General features: G+C 42.2%; 1 protein-coding gene across 1 annotated transcript; it reads left to right on the forward strand.

Annotated features, from left to right (window-relative positions):
- The first annotated feature begins 973 nt into the window (after positions 1 to 973).
- On the forward strand, positions 974 to 16272 carry ANKLE2 (ankyrin repeat and LEM domain containing 2). The gene is made up of 13 exons (XM_039560846.1): positions 974 to 1244; positions 4717 to 5148; positions 6122 to 6313; positions 7136 to 7329; positions 8158 to 8346; positions 8659 to 8781; positions 9129 to 9195; positions 9860 to 10041; positions 11437 to 11543; positions 12363 to 12556; positions 13152 to 13833; positions 13970 to 14101; positions 14843 to 16272. Exons 1-13 carry the CDS (start codon positions 974 to 976, stop codon positions 15060 to 15062), a joined length of 2985 nt encoding a protein of 994 aa, XP_039416780.1. The 3' UTR covers positions 15063 to 16272.
- Positions 16273 to 16946: the final 674 nt, after the last annotated feature.

The raw sequence follows: 16946 nt of genomic DNA on the forward strand, positions 1-16946 counted from the left end.
GTATAGCCTCCTTTAAGGAAAAAAACCTCTTTATTTTAAAATACTACATTATTGGGTATTGATTTTTCACACACCTAAACTTCACTGTATTTCCATTTTTCTCAGTTAGTTGATCACATCAGGGAAGAAACACAATTCCTTGGCCTGCATTTGTTAGCATCTGGAGTCTGAGTGTACAAAATGGAACAATGCAGAAATGTCATCATCATTCTAATTTAGCCAATTGCAATGACAAGGAGAGAAATTACTGCACCTTACTTGCAATTTAAGCAGTGTGAGTTAAAAGGATAATGTTTTCTTCTTTAAGGACAGTAACTTAAACCAGCAAGTGCCCGCATTGCACATAGTACAGGTGCCTATACCCCTAAGGTAGGAATGTTGTATTCGCTGGGATGGCTGGTTCACAACTGTGCAGGGAATTGTTTCCTTCTACACTAGAGGCCTCCTTCTTCGTGGTTTTCCATCTCTCACGGGTTATGCGAGACCGCTGCAGCATTTTGAGGTTAATACCCGGACGGAACCTTTCGAAAGAGGCCTCTCGACGTGCCTGTGTGTCCCCTGTCCCCGGGGCTGATGGCAAACCGTGTGCTGGCCGGGTGCAGTTCAAACCCTGCCTGCCTGTCCCGGCCTTGGGCAGCGCCCTCGCCGCCCGCCCGGCCCGCAGCCGCGGCTTGATGCGCGGAGCTCCGCCGCGTGGTTCCGCCGCAGCAGCGGCGCCGCGCTCCCCTCGGCCTCCCCCCGCCCTTCCCCGCTGCCGGGAGCGGCGGCCGAGCGGAGCCGCAGTCACCGGCGAGGCCCAGGGAGGCGGCGGAGCTCCGTCAGCGCCGGGCGGCAGCCGCTGCTGCGTACTGTCGGGGGCGGGCGCGGGGCGGGCGCCGGGGCGGAGGAGGCGGAAGCCGCGAGGCCGCGGAGGTACCGTCCCTGAGGGCGTGCGGGCGCAGCCGGCGCGCGGCGGGCGGGCCGCGGGCCGGGCATGGAGCGGTGGGTCGGGGCCGCCGGGGGCTGGGAGTCGCTGTGGGGAGCCGGCTGGGGCCGATGGCCGTGCTGGGAGCTCCTGGCCGCCTGCGCCGTCATCGGCGCCGTGGGTTGGCTGCTGCGGCTACGGGACAGGAGGCCGGGCGGCCGCCGGGCGGCGGCGGCGGCCCGCCATACTCCTCCCCGACCCCCCATCGCCTGCCCGGCTCCCCGCTCCGTCCCGGCGCCGCTCGCCGCGGGGAGCAGGCGCTGCAGCGGGAGCCGCCCAGGTGAGAGACCTCGCCGGGGGAGGCCTGGCGGGGGGTGGCCGCTGCCCCTCGCCCCGCGGGAAGGGCCGGGAGAAGGGCACCGGGCACCGCCCCGGGGAGGCCGCGCGGCCCTTCTCGCCTCTGCGCGGCCCCAGCGCCTGCGGGCCCCGCCGGGCCCGGCCCCGCCGCCCCGCCTCCCCTTCCCGCTTTGTCACGGCCGGGCCCCGCCCGTCCTCCGGCTCGGCGGCAGAGTCGGCTCCGCCCGCCCCGCCCCGGCCCCGCTCCTGCGGCCCTGTCCCTGCTTCCCGCGTCCCCTCCCGCGCCCTGCCCGCCCGCTCCGGGTCTAGACATAGGTGTGCGTTTCTCTTTCCTGAGAAGTTGCCACCTTTTCCCTTCTCTTTCTTCTTTTCCCGTGGCTTATTTCAAGTTTGCTTTGCAAACCTTCCCTTTCAGCCACGTAGTTCGTAAGTGGTGGCTCATTTAGCCACAGGCGGTACAGACAAATCACCCGATCGCGAAGCCACGGTTGCTGTAACATATGCAAATCCTATCAGCCAAGTACAGCCAAAGACAGGATGTGACTCTCCATTCCTGCCTCCAAAAAAGAAAAAAAGCCCAACAACAACAACAAACCCAGGCCCATTTTCTTACATTACTCATTTATTGAAGGATTTAATGAGAATAGTAGAGTTAATACTGCCATCCTTAGAAGTCAGTCATTCATTCTGTCATGGGTCTAGTCTTAATATTTTTTCAGAGCAGATTCTCCTGTTTCTTACTGATCCAGCAAGACAAGGGAAAATAGAATTTTTGCCCGTTCTTCCAGGTTTTGATTGATATGGAAGAACCTTCAAACATGTGGTTGTTGTTAAAGCAGTTACTCACGTTTGCAGAGGTAACTTGCAAGGCCTTACATGCCGAACTGGAAGAGGTGGCAACGTCAGTGCTGGCTGTGCTCTGGATCATTTGTAGTTATATAATACATTTTACGGCTCAAATAATCTCCTTTTGCACCTGCATGTAACAAACGGTTGAAGTATTGTCTCAAACCAGGCAGTTGCTGTTTCTCAGGTTTGCAAGTCACACCTTTTGTTTTGGACCGATTAAAATAGGTGATGAAGTTAAAAACCAGTAATGCTTATCTAAGCTAGCTGAAATCTTATTGTCAGAACGCAAATATTTAGTGAGAGTTCTGTTTTTTCATTCCAACAGTGTTTTCCCTATTTCCACGCCAAACTCACTGTAGAAAACTCTTCATCCTAACAGCAGATCTTAAACCTGATGCTTCACTGTTGATCTGCTTTGCCATCTCATTTTGATTTAGTCATGCCAGAGTTGTAATAGGCACACAAAATAAATAAATTTTTTTTTTAAATAGACAAAATTTTGACCACTAAGTTTTAGGTACCATGTTCTGTCAAAACATAGGAAACCAGAGAAATCACTCCTTCATGGCATTTTTTTCTTAACCACAAGGGAGGAAGGATTTTTGTGTGTTCCTGTCTGCTCTCCATACATGAATTATATATATGTAAAAGTCTGCTCTTCTGCCGAATCATTGTGCTAGTTCTGAGCCCTAAAAATAGGAGCAGTTCTCAGTTAATTCTTTAAGGCATTATGTTGACTCTTCAAAGTGTTTTCATTGAGGTGTTTTTGCAATGAACTTTCTCACCCCTGAGTTTTCATCTTTCTTGTGATTTTACAGTTACTCAGTCTCAAAAGGAAAATCCTTAGAATAGCAAGTTTGGATATTTTAATTGCCCTTAGGGCTGCATCCCTTGATTAAAACACATTGGTATCAAATTTATTTAAAAAACCAGGTGATTAAGGATTGAAAACAAGTGAGAGGATCTTTCACATCTGTCTTTGCAATCTTGTGGGCAAGTCAGATAATCGAAACAGTGAGGTTGCTTAGAGGCTCAGGAATCTCAAGGGAACTACAGTACTTTGGGGAAGTGGCTCAGCAGCATCAGCTGTGGCTCTGCTGCTGTTTGGTGGGTTTTTGGACTTGGAAATACTCTCATATCCCATTGTTTCACCGAGGTTCCATTTAATACTTGTGAAATGTTGAGGGGCTGAGTTTTGCTCTCTAAGCACAGACATTCAAAATAAGACATTCATAAAAAAGAGACAGCTCTCAAAGGAAATGTCCCTCCAAGGAAACAACCCTCAAACTCACATGACTGTTGACTTGTAATAATTGAAAGACTGTTTAAGTTTGGCATTAAGTACATTTTCATAGGATTTCCTGATACTAGGAATGCGTTTGTTCTGAATCAGATTGCAGTGAAACTTTTACTTGGCTCTATATTGACTGTGGTTGGAAATGACAAAAACTTAACTGTGTGCATTTGGGTTTTTTGACTATATGAAAAGTAGTCTTAAATTTCATTATGTGAGGATGAAACCCAAAATTGAAAAGAAAGTACTAGAACTGCCATACACCCCTGTCCAAAGCAGTAGAACCCATGAAATGGCTCAGCAGTGGAGGAAGGGGCAGTGTAAGGCATGAGTGAAGGCAAGCTGAGGGAACAGCCCAGTTGAATCATTTCTGTCTGGAGCTTCCCTTCCTGAGCAGTGTGTGCCAGGAGAGTCACAGCCTCTGTGGAGGTACATGGTTGCAGTACCTGATGAAGTAATGTGAAAGCTTTGTACATTCTTGAGCTGCCCAAATCCTGTATTTTTCAGTTGTATTTTTCACAGCAAGGAATTTGTGTTGGCATCAGTTTGGTTTTAGTATCTTCTCGCTGACCAGTGTGGATTACATGGAGGGATGTGAGCTGAGGGAATTGGATCCTAGCAGAGAGAAGGATATTCCTTTGGAAATGGAGAAATTCTCCCAGCTCCAGTTTCTTGTTGGAGAGGGAGATCTGAAGATGAGTTGTTTTTGTTTTCTGGCTGTTTGCTTTCGAAACAGGCCTGGGAAACAACATGTTGTGTACATATTTCCAGCCTTTCATCACAGCCAGAGAAAGCCTGCTCTGGTTTCTGCACTGTGCCTTAGGCTTCTGTCTAAGGAAAGTCCTAAGGAAATACTAGAAATAGTTCTGTGCCTTTAGCTGGAGGTGCAGCCCCTTTCCTTGGGGCTGACTAGTGCTCATGTCCATGTATTGCAGTGCACACACAGACTGTGCCTTTCTTGTCAGGAATCAAATATTTCTCAGCCTGTCATAAACTTTAATGATTAAATGCTCTGGATTGAATTTTCACTGCAGAAGAAATTGAAAAAGGATGAACAAGAATAAAATGTAAGCTGTAAATATTCTTTTAAGTAGTTGAGAGAGGAGGAAATAAACTTGGTGTAGGTCTGGTAGCTTAAAAACATGCCTAACACATTGAATTGAAAAATATTTTGTCTTCTCTGCACTGCAAGAATCTCTTCAGAATTCCAAGAAATTGTTAAGAGGCACTTTTTTCCTTGGCTTTAATATACCATTTAAATAGCAGGAGAAAAGTTGTGTTTGTTACATCTCCTTTTCTGCCTTTCCTGTAGGTGAAATAACAATGGATACTATATTATCCCGATTGAAGAAGCTGAGCCATGATGAACTTAGAGAAGAGATTATGAGAGCAGGACTGAAATGTGGGCCCATTACTGCAACTACGAGGTTTATTTTTGAAAAAAAATTGGCTCAGGCACTGTTGGAGCAGCAAGGAGCCCTGGAGGAAGAAGGGTCTGCTGTGCCAGAGGAGACTGCTGGAAATGTCCCAGTGAATCACAACAGCCATGGAAGCGCTTCTGAGGAGGCAGACTTTGGGTACTGTGTGGGTCTGAACCCTCCAGAGGAAGATGCTGTGACACACGTGAACTGTGCAGCTCCAGCCTGTGGTGCTGATTCACAAATCGCTGCTCAGACACCGTCCAGAGATCCTCCACTATTCTATGGTGTTTGCCCAGTTTATGATGACATATTGGCAAGGAATGGTAAATACTCACTGCCCTTATTTCCAATGACAGGCATTTATTTTACAGTTGTGTCTGAGCAGACCTCGTTTATGTAGCAGGTGTTACAAACACCACTGCATTAGTATGTAAGCATTGCTTGAAGTATTTCTTTGTTCCTGTAAATAGTATTTATTTGATTTTCTGAGGCAAAGCAACACAGTTATAAGACATCCCAGGTGTTCTGCCATTATAGTTCCTGCACATGAAGATCCTCTACCTGATGTAGCTCAGATGAAGAAAATGATTTCCTGTTGCTACTCTTGGACCCCTTCTGTGCCTTTAATCCCTCTCAAGAATAAAAAGTAATCCTCTAAATAAACAATCAAAAGAATATTTATACTGTCATCAGTTGAAGCTTTAATGATCTGTTCTAAAAGTTTTCACTTTTTCTGTTTCTGGCAGTAGAGTAATGCACAGAGGATCATTTACTGTGAGACAGTAGTAAGAATTCTTACTAAGAAAAAGTACATTAAGATACCCTTATCTGAGCAATATCATTAAAAGGAGAAGGAGAAAAATTTGTTTATTATCTAAGGTTCTCTGTAAAGATCTTAAAGTTGTGATAGTGGATCACTTACAAATTCGGTCTTTCTGAACAAGAGAACATCAAAAGTAATGCAGGGTGAATAAGCTGTGAGTTTGCTTTCCCATCTGGAAGTGAAATGCTTGTTGAAGCTGGCCTGTCCATTAAAGGGGGTGCTCAGGTATTGATTGATAGAAATGGCTGAGCCCTGTACATGTCTCACCTGACATTACCTGCAGTGTGTGGGAGGCTCCTACTCAGTTTCCAGAGACAGGATTTAAAAGGACTTTTGATCCTTATGCCATGTGTGGAAGAGAAACAGTCTGAGACCAAAGCTGGAATGATAGTCTAGGAATTCTGTACTCTTCTTCTAGGAGTTGAAATCTGAGATTGTTGAAATAACGTAGTTTTGTTTGTTCTTTGTTGCAGAGAGAATACATGTGTATGAAGATAGGAAGGAAGCTCTCCAGGCTGTTAAGATGATTAAGGGTTCCCGTTTTAAAGCTTTTACAAAAAGAGAGGATGCTGAGAAATTTGCTAAGGGAATCTGTGATTATTTCCCATCTCCAGGCAAGTCCTCTTTATGTTTGTCTCCAGTGAAAATGGGATCATTTAACAGAGGTAAGTGGGGAACTTCATCTATGTACAGTAGTTGCAATAGACAGCGTTAATTTTTTTTATTATTATTTTTGGTGAGAGAACAAGCAACAGCTGCCTTATCAATATACTAATAACAGAAAAAATTCCAAGGGTGGAGCATTGAATGAACTGAAGTTTAAAAGAACTTTAAGTGTAAAAATGTTTAAAATGTGGAAAATGTTTTAAATGTAAAATAGCATTGTTACTTTTTTAAGGCTGTAATGTAGGTAATGGTCTGCATGGATACCCTGCTTAGTAGTCCATGGTCATATTTGTTAGGATTTGATTTTACTCATGGACTTCAGGATATTCAGGTTTAGTAAGAAGCTGATAAAATTGCACAGTATATTAAAACTGTACTCAATTGTTAAGTAAATTTTTAAGTTCAAAAATAAAATGTTAAGCACTGATCATATTTCACAGTGTCCCAGCTGCTAGATTAAAGGGATTCAGGAGTCACAGAACTGCAGAAGCAATTTTAATAATCAGAAAATTGTTGTTTCTTGCTGAATTTTGCTTTTAAGTTTGGATGGGAGCAGACTGGTAATTACAAAGTTTACCAGTCCCTATTAAAGTCTGAAATGGTTTTACAAGATGATTAATCATTTTCCTCTCCCTCCCTATTACTAATTACTGGTGTATTTAAATGTCTTGTTATTGAGTTTAGTTTCCTTACTCCTGTATATTAAAGATGCAAAATTAATACATGGTTTAGATGAAAAGCATAATTTCCATGGCTAGCATGTGAAAATGGTGATCACTGGAAAGAATGTATCTAGAAAGGAGTGGTTTGTGTTTTGATAGATGGCTTGTGCTCCCCTGAGAGTGAGACTGTGAATAAGGAGAGAGCCAACAGCTACAAAAGTCCACGGACTCAGGATCTCACAGCTAAGCTTCGGAAAGCTGTCGAGAAAGGAGACACAGCAACATTTTCAGAACTTATTTGGAGTAACCCTCGTTACCTGATCGGGTCAGGAGACAACCCTACGATCGTACAGGTAAAAAAACAGCAAGGAAACAGGAAATCCAGGTTCTGGTTTAGTTTTGGGGCCTGAAAGCAGAAGTGGAAGGAGTGATGTTTCCTGCTCCTCCTTCAAGACACCTTGTTCCACCCAGCTCAGGGTTTCTCAGTGTTTATTGACAGCAGCTGGGGCACTTCTCTGTAAGTCACCCTGAGAGCTCCTTAGCTCCAGCGGAGCTAAAGGAACTGAGTGTGCAGTTCTTCAGGGAAGAATAGTTTTATTCAGTAGTGCAAGAATAGTCTTGTCTTTTTATTCTTTGGTCTCCTCCAAATAATTGGAATCTTTTTAAAAACAGACTAATTGTAAAGACCAGGGTAGGGCCTAAGCTGTAGTTAGGTGTTCCTAGAGCATTGCTTACCTAAGCACCCCTATTAAATTCTAAAACCATGTATAAGGTGCCATTTAGCAAACACTGACAATCTTACTTCAACTTGTATCAGACCAGCTTTGTGGAGCTGTTGAAATTTTTTGTCATACAGCAAAGCGTTTGAATGTTTTATATCTATCTACACCCATTTTCCTGCTCCTCTTATAAACTGAACTTCCTACCTCCCTTTATTGCTTGATATTTTATTATACCTTTTTTGCCACATTCTTTCCTGGAATGAAGACTATAGCTGAGTACAAGAATAATTTCATTAATTATAAGAATAATGTGGGTGTAAAGAGAAGGCTTTACAAAAATATTAGTATAACACTCAGTGTGGGAACCCTTGTATTTTCGCAGTTAAATCAGTTACATCGATAGGTGTAAGAGAGCTGTTTAGATTGGGGTTCATTCTAATGTTGGTCTTTCTTTTCCAGGAAGGGTGTAGGTACAATGTCATGCATGTTGCTGCCAAGGAGAATCAGCCTGCTATCTGCCAGTTATTGCTGGACACTCTGGAAAATCCAGAATTTATGCGGCTGATGTACCCAGATGATAATGATGTCATGTTGAAGAAACGCATCCAATATATTGTTGACCTTTACCTGAACACTCCAGATAAAATGGTAAGATTGGGGGGGCTACCTGGTTATTATTGTTATTATTATTTTTTTATTATTATTTTATTATTATGGAAACAACTGGAAGGGGTTAATGATGTGTAAGGGAGACTGACAGAGAACAGAAGGTGAGCTGTCCATTAGTTCTGTGGGTTTTGGTAGTCATTATTCTGCACTATGGTGGGAGAATATTTGTTAAGAGCTCGGATAATTAGTCATGACACATATTTACTTTCCTCAGTCTCAAAATTAAATGTGTGGTACTGACTTTATCATCTTTCTAAGTGCATGTGAATTTTTCCCTTTTTCCCACTGCAGTGGTTTGATACTCCATTGCATTTTGCCTGCAAGTTTGGGAATTTGGATGTTGTTAATGTGCTTACCTCACACCCAGCCATTGTAAAAAATCCAAGAAACAAATATGATCAAACTCCAGCAGAAGTAAGTCTCTCCATGTCCACAGCAAACCCAAAAATGTTATCCTGATCAGTATTTTTCATATTCAAGCATTACTGACTAATATAGATAGAAGGTTTGTAGTAAGGTGCTAGTGTCATGATTAAAGAGTAAATTCTGTATAATTTTAAAAATATTTTATGCTGATTGTGTCTGTGGAAAAGTTTTCACTGTATGGAGTTGGATGTATTTTAGTTGCACTACTATGAATTGAAAGTACTGGGTGAGATGAGTAGGGGCCAGTAATGTGATTGTTCAGGAAGAAGACACATTGGAGTTGATTTGGAACTGAAGTTCTTAGGCTGTACTAACAATTAAAATTGTATTTACAGGTAGTTTGTGAAAGAAGCAAGAATAAATCTGCAGAACTGAAAGAAAAGCTAAGAGAGTACTTGAAAGGTCTGTATGCAGAATTTTGTACTATGTCAGGCGTGTATTTTGGCTCTTCACTGTCTTCTATTCTGTTTGCTTTCTGTAGCATTTCAGTTCCTAAGTGATGCTGCTGTACAGTGCTGTAAAAACCAAAGGGAAACTCTAAAACTGATCAGGGACAGAAAACTTTTTGTCTTTTAAATTACAGTCAGAACTGTTAATATATGCATCACAAGGTTGCCCTCATGGCTGTGTAACGTAGGCAAGGCCCTGATTCAGCAAGCCTGGAGCAGAGTGTTTAATCTAAAAGAAACAAAAACCCTTTGCAGGGCAAGAGGTGTATCTGACATGCTGGGAAGTCCTGTAATTTTGTAGTTTCCTTGACATAGAACTTTCTCTGTTTTGTCATGTGTGTGTTGAAGCATTTGCAAAAGGAGGCTGTGAAATTTGTTAAAGACCTTGAGGGAAGGGCTCTATGAATCATTGCAGGTGGTTTTGTGTTTGAAAGAGAAGGGAACCTGCACTAAAATGTGATCTGTAATCACTAAAGCAGTTAGTTTGAATTACAAGGAGTTTTACTCGTGAAGTAAAGTCAGATGGTTCAGTGTACAGGTGCACTGATGGTCCAGGAAGAAGCAGCAGGCTGATGTAACATAAACTTAATGAGAAAGCTTTGTATGATTTCTTTTAGGTCGCTATTATGTACCTCTCCTGAGAGCAGAAGACAATTCCTCAGCTCCGGTCATTGGCGCGCCGTGGTCGCCCGATCAGACGGACGATGGCCCCCAGAGAACTTGGTCTAAATACCCTGGCAGCCCCAAAGACCCAGTGTTGTCCATAAGAGCTTTTGCAGGCCCCATGAGCCCCTCAAAGGTAAGGAGAGAACTTCATGTGACTCTAATGCCTATGCTTCTCCTTTTTATGGATGAAGAAGATCCCCACAGGGTTCCTTGTGTGGTGTAGCTTGCTCCTGGCACAGATTGTGGCTTTCTCTTTGCTGAGGAGATGAATCTTTCTCCACGGAGAAGCACAGAAACTTGTAAATATTTTTTTATTGCCGAAAACAGAAATGCGGTGTAAATAAGAGTAGAAGTTCAGTCGAATATTGTTTTCTTTTTCCTCTTGGAATCTATTCAAAGAGCACCTCTGGCAAGCCTTTATTTCTTACAGATGATTACTGTAACTTTCTAACCTGAAGCAAAGCCTTTCAAGGCAGCTATGAATCAGTTTAAAAAAATCTTAACTATAAATTTATCTCATTTCTAGATGTTGCCACTGGATGTTAGAAGCAGTTTAACCTCTGCTTGTTGAATTAACATTAATATATTTTTCTAGATGGAAAAATTGACAACCAAATAGTAGGTGTTGGGATGGTTTTGGAAATGTATTGATGGTAGTGGAAAAGCAAAATCTTCAGTTTTCAGTAGGAATGCTTAGATACCTGTTAAATATATTCCAGACTTACTGGTGTTTGTTTGACTCATTTGTTTAGTATGAACATGGTGCAGGTACGACAGCTTTAGAAACAGTGAATAAATGCAGTGGAGGACTTTGTGTCATCTGATGGTTGCATTCTTTAAGACTCAATTTTACCAAAATGCTAGTGCTTTTTCTTCTTAGTGTTCTTGATCAGTTTTCTGTTCAACTGACAGAAATTTAAATATCATTTATACTCTGAAAAATACTATCTACAGTGTAAACAGTTCATAATTTTGATTGCTGACAGGTATTTTAATGTCTGAATGTAGTTCTTAGTCACTGTGATCTTTGTCATATAAAGTCAAGAAGGGTGGGATTTTGCAAAGAATTTCCCTTGAGGCATTCCAAATTCAAAATAGACAGCAAGAATTTATTCTAATAACTGTAGCAAGTCTGTGCATATAAAAATATCCCCTTTGCATCCTAGAAAACAATGACCAGGACGCATTTGTAATTAAATAAAATGACATGGCAAAATCACAAGATACTTCTGTTTCCTGCTGCACACAAATTAAAACCAGGCAGATGTGGTGTCTATGCAGTTGATTTTCAGATGGTTGTACATTAGGGTCCTTCTCTTTCATGAGCACTTCAGAGATAAAAGTAACCACCAGTAGTGAAAGGAGTAACTTTAGATCCAGTGTGAGATCCTTCATAGCTGGAGTTGAGCAACACCTGTGGACAGCAAACAGCTGAACATCTTCTAGACCTGTAGGTAGACATGTAGCCAGCACAGAGTTAGTTCATATTGTGGGGGGTGGTTTTTTAATTTATTTCTGTTTTTTAAAGGCTGAAGAATTTCGCAGGCTGTGGAAGACTCCACCTCGAGAGAGAGCTGGCTTCTTTCACAATGTCAGGAAATCTGATCTGGAGAGAGGTGTTGAAAGAGTTGGAAGGTATCTAAAAGATGTCAATATAAAAAATTAATAATAGAGCATGTAAAAGCAAAAGACTGTGCTGAGAGTACAGTTATTACTGCACAATATCTTGGGGCAAAAGCTACTGCAGAAATATTTAATGAAGTGTTTTGCAGTTGGATTTTTACTGTATTTTTGTGTAAACAAGATAGCTAAAATGTGAGACCTGGCTTTCTTAGCCTTGGCAATAAAGATATTTTAGCTATTATTGATGGTATGTATGGAATGCTTTTCACAGACATTTGCTTGCCTCATTTGGCAGATCTAAAATAATGCATAGCCTGTTTGTTCTGTGAAAGTGAGGGATTGTTAAAAGGGAGCAGAATGAAATAACCCTAATACAAATGTGTTGCTTATAAAAGCTCTGTGTGTGTGGTGTGTCCTTGCAGTTAAAATACCTTCTGTCAGCAACATACGGAAAAAAATACTTCGTTAAAAGCTGACTGCATTTCATTCTTTAAAATAATCCCTCACTTCCTCCTACCTCTCCCAAATAGGAAAAAGCTGTTGAATGCACTATCAGTGGCGATTCTTGTCTATCTAATGTCTAGATACAATCAGCTTAAAGATAGCAATGTTTATGCTGCTGTTAAAATAGTAGATTAAATGTGAAAAATGCTCTAGAACAAATGAGGTGATACTTTGCTAAGGATGTGTCTGTGCTTTTGCAGACTGTTGATTGTTGTGGGATTGTGTTGCCTGGTTGCACGTTTGGCTGTTAAAATGTGATCAGAAAAGTTATTGTCAAACTAATATTTATGTCTTCACAAATGATTCGTTTTATTTTATTTATTGCAGGGAGTTAGCTCATGAACTGGGGTTCCCGTGGGTTGAATACTGGGAATTTCTGGGCTGTTTTGTTGATCTGTCTTCCCAGGAGGGGCTGCGAAAACTAGAAGAGTACCTGAGTCATCGTGAAATGAGCGAAAAGGCTCAGCCAGAAACAGGGGAAAATGAAACCTGCAATAGATATAAAAGTCCACATCCCTCTGGTAAGAGAAGGGCAAATGCTGCAAACAATGGGTTTTACCTGGGGAGAAGAGGGAGAGGAAAAGCTTGGTGCCCAGGGGAAGCAGTGTTCACCTGTTGTGGTTGCTGTTACTCATCTCTTGTCCAGTCTGATTACAGTGCCAAAAAAGGAGCCACTGTGAATGTAGAAGTGCAGTCTTTATCTTTCATGTGAAGTACTTTATTTGAGTGTAGCCCCCAAACGAAATCCCTATAAGAAAACCTCTATCTGCAGTATGTTTTCACTCAGAGCATTTGGGAATTCATCTTAAAGTATAGAATTTTGTAATCCACAGATATGGAATAAATAACTTTTAAAAATAAAAGAATAATTCTTTACAACTGTGAAAGACACAAGAAGCAAAACCAAGGAAAGCCTTTATACCTTAGACCACTGCTGGCCATGTGTGCATTTTGGATTTGTAGCTTTAGTCAGGTTAGTTCATGCTTTACATAAATTCAGAGACATCTTCAGGAAATAGAATTAGGCATAAAGATTGTGTATTTGTTCCTGGTTTATGTACTTGACATTCTGTTTAAAGTCTTTTTATGTGTTGCTCTTGTTAAAATTATTTACAGGTAAAAGTAAAAAGTCCTGCAATTCCATTTCTGTTGGAGCATTTTTAGATGAGGATGATGATGACATGAGCTTAGAAGAAATTAAAAACAGACAAAATGCAGCACGAAATATCAGCCCCTCTCTTGTGTCCAGGGAGCCCAGCATTGATGCCATTGGAGATGCTGAGTGTGATATCCTGTCCATGGAGTGTGCAGGAAACATCATAGAGACCTCAGCTCACCCCCGGCACTATGAGAAGGGAGCTGCTTCCAGCAAAAATGGGTTTTGCAGTCCTGTGTCCAGTGAAAGGATCATCAGTGACAGAAAGCAGCTGCATGATGGGTCAGAATGCCTCATGTCACCTGTTTCCAATTTGATGTCAGAATTTGAAAGCCTGTCGTTCCAAGAGCAAGAGGTTGCAGGAGTATCTCATAAAATCATTGAAAAAACTGAGAATGAGGGAATTCTGGACAAGACCTGCTATGCAGCGTCACTGGCAAGTTCTTCTGAGCCGAGAGTTACAGGAAAACCTGGAGAGACCAAGTTAAGGACAGACCACAAAATATCATTAGATAAGGAGAGAGTGTCCAGGGAATCTGGAATTCAGATTAAGGAGGCACAACAACGTCAAGAACTTTCTTCCCAGAAGTTTCTTTTGAAGACTTCACCCACAAATGACAATTTAAAGTTATTCCTGCTTGGGTAAGAATTGTTTTTCTAAACTCTTACTTGCACAGGGAATCTCTTTGCTTATATAAAAACTAAAGTGTTTTGGAATTGTTTTATGGCCTGAACAAATACGTCGTTCTCTTTTCATCTAGTTCTGTTTCCATTCTAGGGAGCAGCCCTCGAAGCTGGATGGTGATGTCTTAGCAGCTATAGAAGGAGCAGAGATTGATCCCCAGAAATACCCAATGATTTACAAATGGAAACACACGGTGCAGTCCTACTCCTCGTCTGACAGGCAAAGGTATTGCTGCAAATTCAATCACAGGAGTTGGGATACATTTTTAGCTTGAATAGCAGAATTTCAGGTCGTGTTGCCCACAAACCCATATTTTAAATATTCAGCAGAATTAACTGTTTTCTGAAGTTAATCACCAAAGCCTTTTGGGCTGGTGTCTATTGATAAGGAGTTTCCTGGTGCTGCCGTCATGTTCCTTCCATTCCACTGCTGTTCCAAGTAACTTGAGCATGTCTCCACAGACAAATCAGACATGAGTATTTTCCTCCTGGCCAACGACTCACTTCACTGATTGGGTACTTGGATCCTTCACTGGACTCAGTGGTAGTTGTGCTGTTGGTTTCTAATTTATCCCTGTTGTTGATGCAGTGCAGGAATGCTGTGTTGCCTTAGGTTGTGCAGAGGCATGTTAAGGTGAATTTAATGTCTTTAGGCATCTTTTTATTACTGTTTTTATTTTTAGTCTTTATTACCCCAGTTCAGAGGAACTGTTCATGTGAAGGACAGTGTATGTCTTCATGGCCATTTTGAAAGAAACGATGTCTTCTTGATAGGGGCAACACGTCTACATAAAATATTTCCTGCTCTTCCTATTCCTTTCAGTCTTCCAGGCCTGTCTCTTACCAGATAGGATTTTTCTCAGCTGGTGCATTGGTTCTGAGATCTAAAGTGATTCTGAGTTAAAGTGCTGCTCTCTTTATTGCAGTTTCCTTTAAAAAGTGCACAGTAACTTCTGGTTTCTTTCAGTTGGCCAAGTCCAGCACTGAAGGCAAGATTCCGGTCCCAAACCATTGCTGCTGGCCTTCCAAATGCTTCAGTGTATCCTAATTCAGGAAGAAACAGTCCCATACCAGGAAGTCCGGGAAAACACGGCAGTGCCGCCTCGTTCCCTCCAGAGCCTGGGAGCCCTGGGCGCTACAGCCCCGCCTGTGTCCTGCGCTATTTCTCAGAGCCTCCTGCCCACTAAAATACAACTCATCATCCTGGGACTTGAGAGCTGTTTTCATTGTTAGAGTGGAGGAAAAACTACAATGTTACTAAAGTGACATGAGGTTTTACTTGGCTATTTATTTTTCCTCAATTGAGGACAACTGTATGTTTAAAAAATGGAATATATGTCTTAATGCCATATACGAGGTAGATTATTACTGGTGACATGCAAGAAGTTCGTGACAGTGCAGTTGTCCAGTAGCTCTGAATTAACCCTTGTTGCCAGTACCACGGTGGGCTGAACTGTCCCCTAGCAATGGTGGTATTTGCTGTCACTACTTATCCTCATTGTAATGAACACACAGCCCTCAACTGCCTTTCTTTACCTTGGATAGTTGAGGAAACGCATCATCAGCAAATAGAACACGGGAGAGGAAATCGATGGCAGGAAGTGAAACATTCTCCTGCTTTCAGGGGCAATGCTCAGAGTCAAAAGCCTAAAACCTGCCTGGGAATGCAAGGATGCTTTGCAGTGTGGAGGAGGGCTGTGAAACCCTGTGCATAAGCAGAGTGTTTACAGCCAGCTGGGCTGGTTAGTTGATACCCACACCCACACTCACCTGTCTGTCCGTGTGTGTGTGTGCACAGATTTGCATGAGACCCTTGAGGCTCTGCTTGTTCTGAGGCTGTTACAGACACCATGATCTACCAAGTGCATTAGAAACGGGGCACTGTAGAAACTACTGGGATTCCTTTAAGTGGTAGTGTGAAGATTTAAGGAAAAAAACTTTAGCTGTTTATTTCCCCCAGAGAAGCTGTTAACACTAGCAGATTTCAATAGTTATTACACAAAAGCACATCAGCAATAATCTCAGCAGATTTACCAGCAAGATACCTTAACTTAATGGTCTAGTTTGTAATATGTTAGCATGGTAGCCAGTGGCCCAGGAGGTGGCTATTTCCCAGCTGTAAAGAGCAAGGACTAAGGACTAAAAATATTTTTATGGAATCTGAGCTTTTACTATGTCTCTAGTGTGGACGTGGTAATGAGTTTTTGTTACAGCAGTCAATAATTTTATTCTTCAGCCTTCTGTAAGAATGACTTGTTTTGACAGCGTGATGCTGAGAATAAGAAAGCTTTTCAAAACTCCAGAGAGTTTTCCTTATGAAGCCTAGTAGTTGTAATGTTGCATGAAAGGCTTCCAGAAACAGAGCTCTCTAGGTTAAAAAAAAAAAAAAAAGAAAAAGAAAGAAAGAAGACCTATTTACTGTTCGAAGATAAATCTGATCAGAAAATGAAGCTCTGCAGGGCTGTGCCACATGGTGAGTGAGAGCTTGGAGCCACTTCGCAGGGCTGGAAGGGAAGGGCACCAAGTTCAGCAAACACAGGTGGGAGGCAGGAGGGGCCAGCCCAGCCTCCCCCAGGGTCCCACCAGTCCCGGGGCCATTCCAGACCCTGGGGCTGCTCACACGGCAGTGACTGTTCCTACACAAACTGTGCACCCTCATAGGTTCGTGACTGGTACTAACCTAAAACACTGCACTTAATGCTTTTGCAAGCTCAGTAGTGCCTTTTGTAATATATTTTTTTAATTAAATTTTTGTTCTTTTAGAAGTTTAAAAAAAAAAGTGGCATCCACTTATTATGGGCAGATAAAATACAGTTTTTCTCTGGGCTTTCTGAACAGGATGTCTTTTAATGTCTCTAAGTTGGATTATTTGGTGCGATAGCTCTCCACTGGGGGAGAGACTCCTCTTTTAGAAATTATTCTTAAAAAAAAACCAAAAAAAGGCTTATTCTGCTCTTTTGTTAAAATCGAGCCTAGTGCCATGGAGCTGGACATTAGGAGGAGCAATTTTACATAAATGCTTCTCATTCAGTCATATTCTAGACAAGTACCAGGGGCTTGGGGGGTGTTGT

Source organism: Corvus cornix, chromosome 15, assembly GCF_000738735.6.
Source record: "Corvus cornix cornix isolate S_Up_H32 chromosome 15, ASM73873v5, whole genome shotgun sequence".
Classification (NCBI taxonomy): domain Eukaryota; kingdom Metazoa; phylum Chordata; class Aves; order Passeriformes; family Corvidae; genus Corvus; species Corvus cornix.

Excerpts from the sequence above, each read along its gene's own strand:
- ANKLE2 (XM_039560846.1), top strand. The coding sequence starts at position 974 with ATGGAGCGGTGGGTCGGGGCCGCCGGGGGCTGGGAGTCGCTGTGGGGA. Across the intron at positions 10,042-11,436 it reads GCCCCATGAGCCCCTCAAAG|GCTGAAGAATTTCGCAGGCT; the intron begins GTAAGGAGAGAA and ends TGTTTTTTAAAG. Across the intron at positions 13,834-13,969 it reads TTAAAGTTATTCCTGCTTGG|GGAGCAGCCCTCGAAGCTGG; the intron begins GTAAGAATTGTT and ends TTTCCATTCTAG.